This window comes from Panulirus ornatus, chromosome 45 (genome assembly GCF_036320965.1).
Source record: "Panulirus ornatus isolate Po-2019 chromosome 45, ASM3632096v1, whole genome shotgun sequence".
Lineage (NCBI taxonomy): Eukaryota > Metazoa > Arthropoda > Malacostraca > Decapoda > Palinuridae > Panulirus > Panulirus ornatus.
Genome location: NC_092268.1, coordinates 7591966 through 7601965, shown reverse-complemented (window position 1 = coordinate 7601965; position 10000 = coordinate 7591966). Strand labels below are relative to the sequence as shown.

General features: G+C 51.8%; 1 protein-coding gene across 1 annotated transcript in view; it reads left to right on the top strand.

Annotated features, from left to right (window-relative positions):
• The window catches only part of LOC139762955 (uncharacterized), a 17290-nt gene that overhangs the window by 6676 nt on the left and 614 nt on the right, over positions 1–10000 (top strand). Inside the window, exons 2-4 of the mRNA XM_071688280.1 lie at positions 4671–6874; positions 6907–7553; positions 7640–10000. The exon at positions 7640–10000 is cut by the window's right edge and continues 614 nt beyond it. Coding sequence (XP_071544381.1) covers positions 4683–6874; positions 6907–7553; positions 7640–10000 — 5200 coding nt within the window. The 5' untranslated portion in view covers positions 4671–4682. The remainder of the gene's footprint in view (positions 1–4670; positions 6875–6906; positions 7554–7639) is intronic.

Below are 10000 nucleotides of genomic sequence, written 5' to 3'. Positions count from 1 at the left end.
ACGGGGTCACTGTGGTACCACGGGGTCACTGTGTTACCACGGGGTCACTGGTACCACGGGGTCACTGTGTTCCCACGGGGTCACTGGTACCACGGGGTCACTGTTACCACGGAGTCACTGGTACCACGGGGTCACTGTGTTCCCACGGGGTCACTGGTACCATGGGGTCACTGTGTTACCACGGGGTCACTGTTACCACGGGGTCACTGGTACCACGGGGTCACTGTGTTCCCACGGGGTCACTGTTACCACGGGGTCACTGTGTTCCCACGGGGTCACTGTGTTCCCACGGGGTCACTGTTAATCAGGATGTTTGAACACGTCAAGGGATGGTCTGTTGTTTGAACACGTTGCTGAACGGGCGGTGATGAAAAGACCTTTGGTGGTAGACAGACCCTGTGGTGTCCCCTGGGGGAAGGGGGGGGGGTGTCGTCACACTGGCCACCCCGTGTCACACTAGTGTGTGTGTGTCATAGTGTGGTCATAAGACCATGGCGGTGGTACGGACCACAGGACCATGGCTGAACGTACTTTGACGTCGTAGACTTGCAAAGACCACCTGGTCTTCGTTGAGGACCACGGGGCGAAGGAAGACCCCGTCTCCATCCTATTAACTCAACTTTACCTTGAAACACCTGTTCTCCCACGTACATACAGGTGTTGGTCTGTTTTACCTTGATACATCCGTTCTCCCACGTACATACAAGTGTTGGTCTGTTCTATCTTGATACACCTGTTCTCCCAGTACATACAGGTGTTGGTCTCTTGCACCTTGATACACCTGTTCTCCCACGTACATATAGGTGTTGGCCTCTTGTACCTTGATACACTGTTCTCCCACGTACATACAGGTGTTGGTCTCTTGTACCTTGATACACCTGTTCTCCCACGTACATACAGGTGTTGGTCTGTTCTACCTTGATACACCTGTTCTCCCACGTACATACAGGTGTTGGTCTCTTGTACCTTGATACACATGTTCTCCCACGTACATACAGGTGTTGGTCTCTTGCACCTTGATACACCTGTTCTCCCACGTACATACAGGTGTTGGTGTATTCTACTTTGATACACCTGTTCTCCCACCTGTTCCTACTCTAACACTCTCTCTCTCTCCTCTCTCTCTCTCTCTCTCCTCTCTCTCTCTCTCATCTCTCTCTCATCTCTCTCTCTCTCTATATCTATATATATTATATATATTATATATATATATATCTATCTATCTATTTATCTATCTATTTATCTATCTATTTATCTATCTATTTATCTATCTATTTATCTATCTATTTATCTATCTATTTATCTATCTATTTATCTATCTATTTATCTATCTATTTATCTATCTATATATCTATCTATCTATCAATATATATATATATAGTATATATATATATATATATATTACGAACCTGTGTGTGTGTGCGTCTGCCCTACATGTTCGTGTATAGAACCTGTGTGTGTGTGTGTGTGTATGTGTGTATGTGTGTGTGTGTGTGTGTGTGTGTGTGTGTCTGTGTCTGTGTGTGTGTGTCTGTGTGTGTGTGTGTGTGTATGTGTGTGGTGTGTGTGTATGTGTGTGTGTGTGTCTTTGTGTATGTGTGTGTGTTGTGTGTGTGTGTGTAGTGTGTGTGTGTGTGGTGTGTGTGTGTGTTATGTGTGTGTGTGTGTGTGTGTGTGTGTGTGTGTGTAGTGTGTGTGTGTGTGATGTGTGTGTGTGTGGTGTGTGTGGTGTGTGTGTGTTGTTGTGTGTGTGTGTTGTGTGTTGTGTGTGTGTGTGTGTATGTGTGTGTATGTGTGTGTGGTGTGTGTATGTGTGTATGTGTGTGTGTGTGTTGTGTGTGTGTGTGTCGTGTGTGTGTGTGTGTGGTGTGTGTGTGTGTTGCTATTTCCCATCAGTGTGAGTTGTGATGTCTGCCCACGAAGCATTTCCTTTCATAATTCTGTTTTGAAGCAGATGTTGTCCCTCGAACCCTCGTCATACACGCCAGCTCAAGGCGTGGGGGGTAAAGTGCGTGGGTACGTCATCCCATATGTCAATCGCAGCTGACGTAAACAAAAAAAGGCACTAAGGAAGTGCGTGTGACTTGACCCGAGACATTGGAACCCCCTTTCCAACCAATCAGAATGGCTCTTAGTCCCATAGCCAATCAAGGGTAGCGTTCTATAGCGACCAAAGGTGACACGCTTGTCTGTACTTGAAAGCGATAGATTATTCCAATCTAAAACTGTCTGTGATCACAAGAGTGACTGGGAAGATGCTAAGAGAAAACTATAAATCAATTGTCTCATGGAAAGAGATGGAACTGCATCGTGTCGGAGCGCTGGCACATTTGTTTATAATGTCAATATGTCCTGAGGCCATTTTACAAACTGTGACACACTTTTAACTGAAGAAATTATTAAGAAGACTCCAACCACAATACACACACACACACACACACACACACACACACACACACAGTGTAAGAAGAGGAAGGTCAGAGGTCAGGTCATATATATATAAACCTTAACACTTGTATTTCCCTCAAGGGAGCCATGTTCCCTGGGGGGGCCTAAACCCCCCTCCTTCCCCCCCCTTTAGGCCTAGTGCTTAGGGCCCCCTCACCGCCCTAGAACATAGGGCCTGACTTGTGAGCAGGCGAAAAGCCCTCATCCATTTTCTTTCACAAGAGCCATCCAGGTTGCGATTGGACTAAGAGCAGTAAGCGTCCAAAGAGATAACAAGCAATTAAAGGGGGATTAGTTGTGTCGCAGTATACCATCATGACATCACTAATCACTGGATGACACGGTCATTGACCTGACCTGACCTGACCTAAGTTTGGTTGGCCCCATCCCAGAACAACACCACCTCGCCACCCTTGCTCCACCTGTAGTGTTCAAGACTTGAGATCCCTCTACCCCATGTTAGCAGGCCGGAGGTCAGTTACACCCCCCTACACCCCCCACACTCACCACACCTACACCCCCCACACCCACCACACCTACACCCATGTTGGAGGGTTAGGGCAGGTCAAAAACTGCTTCTGTTATCACACATGACCTGACCTGACCCATGGGTGAAGGAGTGTGATTGGCTGGGACCAGCAGACACAGGGACGGCTGGACGCTGGGCTGGTGTGTGTGTGTGTGTGTGTGTGTGTGTGTGTGTGTGTGATCTATTACTTGTAATGTACGGGAAGGGAGTTCTACCACGGGGTCACTGGTACCACGGGGTCACTGTTACCACGGGGTCACTGTTACCACGGGGTCACTGGTACCACGGGGTCACTGTGTTCCCACGGGGTCACTGTGTTACCACGGGGTCACTGTGTTACCACGGGGTCACTGTTACCACGGGGTCACTGGTACCACGGGGTCACTGTGTTACCACGGGGTCACTGTGTTCCCACGGGGTCACTGTGTTCCCACGGGGTCACTGTTAATCAGGATGTTTGAACACGTCAAGGGATGGTCTGTTGTTTGAACACGTTGCTGAACGGGCGATGATGAAAAGACCTTTGGTGGTAGACAGACCCTGTGGTGTCCCCTGGGGGAAGGGGGGGGGGGTGTCGTCACACTGGCCACCTCGTGTCACACTAGTGTGTGTGTGTCATAGTGTGGTCATAAGACCATGGCGGTGGTACGGACCACAGGACCATGGCTGAACGTACTTTGACGTCGTAGACTTGCAAAGACCACCTGGTCTTCGTTGAGGACCACGGGGCGAAGGAAGACCCCGTCTCCATCCTATTAACTCAACTTTACCTTGAAACACCTGTTCTCCCACGTACATACAGGTGTTGGTCTGTTTTACCTTGATACATCTGTTCTCCCACGTACATACAAGTGTTGGTCTGTTCTATCTTGATACACCTGTTCTCCCACGTACATACAGGTGTTGGTCTCTTGCACCTTGATACACCTGTTCTCCCACGTACATATAGGTGTTGGCCTCTTGTACCTTGATACACCTGTTCTCCCACGTACATACAGGTGTTGGTCTCTTGTACCTTGATACACCTGTTCTCCCACGTACATACAGGTGTTGGTCTGTTCTACCTTGATACACCTGTTCTCCCACGTACATACAGGTGTTGGTCTCTTGTACCTTGATACACCTGTTCTCCCACGTACATACAGGTGTTGGTCTCTTGTACCTTGATACACCTGTTCTCCCACGTACATACAGGTGTTGGTGTATTCTACTTTGATACACCTGTTCTCCCACCTGTTCCTACTCTACACTCTCTCTCTCTCTCTCTCTTGGTGCTGTACACTCGCACACCTGCATTTATCGTCGTGTTCAAGGGTCGTATACCGTCGTGTTCAAGGGTCGTATACCGTCGTGTTCAAGGGTCGCATACCGTCGTGTTCAAGGGGTCGTATACCGTCGTGTTCAAGGGTCGTATAGCGTCGTGTTCAAGGGCCCTACCGTCGTACATAAGGGTCGTATACCGTCGTGCTCAAGGGGTCGTATACCGTCGTGCTCAAGGGTCGTATACCGTCGTGTTCAAGGGTCGTATACCGTCGTGCCCTTGAGATCACACCAACATAGGTTCAAACTTAGAAAAATGAACTACATTTCAGGTTAAGAATATCATAGGAACAGTTGGTCTAATATATTATTGGAATATGCAAATTGGACAAACATTGATATAATTCCTTTTTTCTTTCCCTTCTTCTTCCAGACTTGGCTGACGATGGCTGGTTCTTCTTGCTACCAGACGCCAGCGCTCGCCACGGCGCCAGCCTCGGGCTGCTGTCCACACCTTCAGGAGAATATCTACCTGAAGAGGATCATGCACGAGGGCTTGGTCTGGTACTCCAATGGATACAGAAGAAGCACGCCTTCGCCCACGTATAGCAAGCCCTTCTCGCATCTTGGAACGAACAATGGTTACTGGAAGACCTCTCCTCCACCAGCGGTTCCAGGCCAGGGGCCTGGCCATTGCCGGGCTTACTGGAAGGCTTCTCCTCCTCCTCCAGGAAACAGTGGTGGGTACTGGAAGCCTCCCTCTTCTTCGTCGACACCTCCTCCTCCAGCAGCAGCTCCTCCTTCTTCTGCAGGGCAATCCAGCAGTTCGCCAAGCGATCCCTACGCCCACAAGTTACTCCATCGCCCCGCGTACGGAATGTGTCGCCAGGACCCGATGGAGTGCTCGCAGAAGGCGCTGAAGGCTTCCCCGTTCTACCGGTGGCCTCTGGAACCACCGCCCTCCTCCTTCATGCAGCAGACGCCCCAGCACTTCCAGCAAGAACGTCCCTTCCAGCCAACATCGGCGGCGGTGACCCAGTTCCAGCACCAGCAGCCACCAGCAGCGCCTCCTTCTTCTTCTTCCAGGCAGTCCTTCCCAGCGCGTCTGCTGGGCTTACAGCCACTGGAAGGCGCGCCTCACCCTACACAGGTCCAGCAGCAGGCGCAGGAGAGGCCACCTCGCCCTCCGGAGTTCCAGGAGCAGCTGGAACCGACGCCCTTCATCACCTCCCCCTCGCGCCACCATCAACACCGCCCTCCTGGACCACGCCAGTATGGACAGATGGAGAAGATGCCAGCTCTGGACGCCCTCCCAGCACCATCTGGCCTTGAAGGGCAGGGAGAACTCCTCCTTCCATGCCAACAGCAACGGGTCTATCACCAACAACAACAACAACAACAACAACAACAACAACACCAGACACCACTAAGACAGTTGCCCCACGAAATACAACAGCAGCTACAGTCCCTCCGCCAACTACAACAGCAGGTTCAGGCACCCCACCAACTACAACTACAACAACAACAACCTCACCAACTACAACAACAACACCAAATACAACAACCTCACCAACAACAACAACAACAACAAATACAGCCATCTCACCAACTACAACAACAACAACAACAACACAACAACAACCTCACCAACTACAACAACAACAACAACCAACAACAACAACAACAACAACTACAACAACAACAAATACAGCCATCTCACCAACTACAACAACAACAACAGCAAATACAACCATCTCACCAACTACAACAACAACAACAGCAAATACAACCATCTCACCAACTACAACAACAACAACAACAACAACAACAACAACCTCACCAACTACAACAACAACAACAACAACAACAACAACAACAACAACAACAACAACAAACAATACAACCATCTCATCAACTACATCAACAACAAATACAACCACCTCACCAACTACATCAACAACAACAACAACAACAAATACAACCTCACCAACTACATCAACAACAACAACAACAACAACAGCAAATACAGCCACCTCACCAACTACATCAACAGCAAATACAATCACCTCACCAACTACATCAACAACAACAACAACAACTACAACTCCAACAACAACAACCACGACATCCACCTCACCAACTACATGCACAACCCCCCCACCAACAACACGAGATGCAGCCACTCCAGCGACTGGAAGAACTCCAACCACCTCACCTGGACCCAGAAGCACAACCCCTCCAACACAAGGCCTCCCATCCCCAACTACAGCAGAAGGCCACTTGCCTCCTGGAAGAATGCCTGCAGCTCCCAGGTCGTACTCGACGTCCGCTCTTCCCGCCAGGGGAGCTTGGGCGCCGACAACGCTACCCAGAGAGGAAGGAGACGAGAGGAGATCCTCCATTCGTTCGCCATCGTCAGGCACGTCCAACCAGCTGGAACAGGTCACCCAACCACCCAGTGACCTTGACCTATCCCGGGAGTCGTGCCAGTACCAAACTAGGTTACCAGATGACCCAAGGGGTCATCGGCTATTACCTTTGGCGAAGGGCGGGCCCGTACAGAACCATCGACTTGGGGCAAACTCAAACCAGTCATCCTCACAGCAAGTGGGACCGGACCATAGACGATCGAGGTTTGTAGTCCAGTCTACGGACCCTGTGGCTTCCAGCGTCGCTCCCGCTGACCAGGGACACAAGACCACAGATGGTCCGCGCCACAGCAGAGCCACAGAAGAGCGACAGAGAACCCTGTACGATTCGCGCCACAAACACGCTCCGGAGTGTGGAGAGAAAGACGAGGGAACCAAGTCCAGAGGGTTGAAAGCGCCCCAGAATCCTATTGGGGTGAACTTAAAGCATCAGAGATTCAGTAGCTTGAAGTATCGCCTGGGTAAATTCGCCAGATTATTGGGATCAGATTCTCCTGTGAACCCCCATAGCAGTCCTGATGTGAAGGAGCCGCGCTACACGAACTCTTGCATGTATAGCACAAGTCGTCCCTCCGTCAGCGTCAATTCTCTCGACACCTCTGTCACCTCCTTCATCAGCGGCGAGGTCGCCTCAGACGAGACCTCAGGTCCTGGTGCTAAAGACGGCGTCACGCCCTCGTCAAAGGCGAGCCACAGTGGCACTCCGACGCCCAATGATCTCTTCTACACTTCTTGTTCCGTGCCGTCCATCAGCCACAAGTGTGGAAGCATGGAATCTCCACCTCTTACTAGGGTGAGCGAGCCCCCAGATGGGATCGTCCATGGCGTGCGTGCCTATAGCGTCACGTCTGCTGACGAGAAGAGCTTGAGTCACCCAGTGGCCATTAGTCTCACACCCCCACCGACGCCTACACTTCCCATCTCGTCACCAAAACCGGCCAGCGACCCTGTGGCAAGCGAGGTGTTTGACAAGGTCCTCCTTCCACTCTGTCAGGGTTTAGCAAGGGACCCGGAGGATGTGAAACCCGTCACATTGGCGAAGTCTTTCTCGGAACCCATGCCTCCCCTTCCAGACCACGCGACTCCCCTTCCAGAACACGCATCTACCCTTCCAGAACACACAAGTACATTTCCAGATCACACAACTCCCCTTCCAGAACACACAACTACCCTTCCAGACCACGCAACTCCCCTTCCAGAACACACATCTACCCTTCCAGACCACACAACTCCCCTTCCAGAACACACATCTACCCTTCCAGACCACACAACTGCCCTTCCAGACCACACGAGTACCCTTCCAGACCACACAAATCCCCTTCCAGAACACACAACTCCCCTTCCAGACCACACAACTCCCCTTCCAGACCAGGCAACTACTCTTCCAGACCACACAACTCCCCTTCCAGATCACACAACTACCCTTCCAGACCACACAACTCCCCTTCAAGACCACACAACTCCCCTTCCAGAACACACAACTCCCCTTCCAGAACACACAACTCCCCTCCAGACCACACAACTCCCCTTCCAGAAGACCCAACTGTCATCAGAATTCGCACACTCGTGCCTTCCAAACCATCCGGATCTTCACCTTCCGTTCCAAAGGACTTCCCAGGGGCCACGTCTCCTTCAGAGCACATAACCATCCAGCCGGAGGACTTGGCCCTGGACTCTGGACTCTACCCAGCCATCCCAAGAGTCTCACCCAACCTTCCAGACCGGGTGGGTCGGGTTGAAGAACCCGAAGTGATCATTATCTCAGACGACACGCCAACCATCCCCCATGTCTCGCCCAACTTACCTCAGACAGCGAGCACGACGGAGGCCACAGAACAGGGGGTCTTCCTCAGCGCCACCACCCACTCCACGACCCCGACAGTTGTAGAGACACAGACCACGCCTCTCCCTGTGGTCCTTGCCTCACGGGCCTTCGCAAGAAGACCCTCGAGCGAAGGAAAACCCCCCGATGGTAAGGGCAGCCAAGGACCCTCCGCGTACAAGTTCTTTCGTAATCTCTGTATCCAGGCTAGGTTCTCTATGTACATTCCACCTGATCTCCAGTTCCCATGTCTGATGTGCAACGCTAGCGTGGCTGGGGAAGAGGCCCTCTATCACTTGTTCTTTGGACAGATCCAGTGTGCTCTGTGTAGCGTCTTGGTGGGCAACTGTAAGGACTTTAGAACACTTGAGACGTTTAACACAACCTGCGTCAAGGATTGTAGAGGCGAGCATAACCTTCTCATGTGGTCTTTGGATCCGGTGGACTTCGTGTCGTACCACATGAGGAGGTCTCTGATGGTTCGGTCTTCCACTGATGGTGAAGACACTTCGCCCACTACGTCCGAAGTGGTGGACGAGATGGCCAAGTTCCTGGAGAAGTTCTCCATCTTGAAACAACATAGTCCCTGGGCTCAGGCCATCCGCAAGTGCTGGAGGTACGTGCGAAACATGCAGTCGACGCCTGACTTGACCCCACGAGTGAAAATGAAAAGAAAACACTTGTCGACTGACGGTGCCAGAGACACTGTGGCGTTGTCCCCGAACCGGAAGACGAAGAAGGTCGAGGGCGGTGACAAAGAAGGGCCTGTGAGCGAAGGTCCGTGTGAAGAAGGAGGGAAACTAAGGACAAAAGACCATGAAGAGAGGGAAAAGGAGAGGACAGATGAGGACCACAACACGAGACAGATCAAACCAGAGGAGGACAGTGTGTCCGCCGTTGTGAAAGACGAGGAGTGTTGCTACGCCAGCGGCGCCGGTGAGAAATGGTTCACGCCAGAGGGTCTGCGCCATCACCTGGAGACGAAGGCGTCCGTGTGTGAAGCGTCTGAGTGCGTCTCGCACTGTGGCCAAGGACAGACGCCCTCGAGCGTCTCCTTAACTGCCAAGGAACTGGCCATCGCCAGGAGCGCTCGCTTCCCAGACGCCAGTTCGCTGGCTCTTCTCGACAGCCCGGAGGTGGAGTCGGAGTTCGGCGACTTCCTTTTGTCTCTCCCTTATAACCACGACATGTTAGACCGGATCATCCAGTACGTATCCGTGGCTGACGACCGCCTTAGAAGACCCGTCAGTAGTAGTACGAGGGAAGGGAACGCCACCAGCGAACTGGTGATGACGACGCCCGTGGGCGCTGCTGACGAAGGCGAAGACGAGGAAGAAGAGCAAGAGCTCAGGTCCCCAACATGCTCTGAGTTCGATCCAGGCCCTTCGCCAGGGATGGAGGAAAGTCCACGAAGCTGCTCCACACTGGAGGAAGAAGGGCCCCCATCTCCTGACGCAGGGTACGAGACGCGACAGGAGAATCTGTTCATCATCAAGGACACTTTCTCCCTCA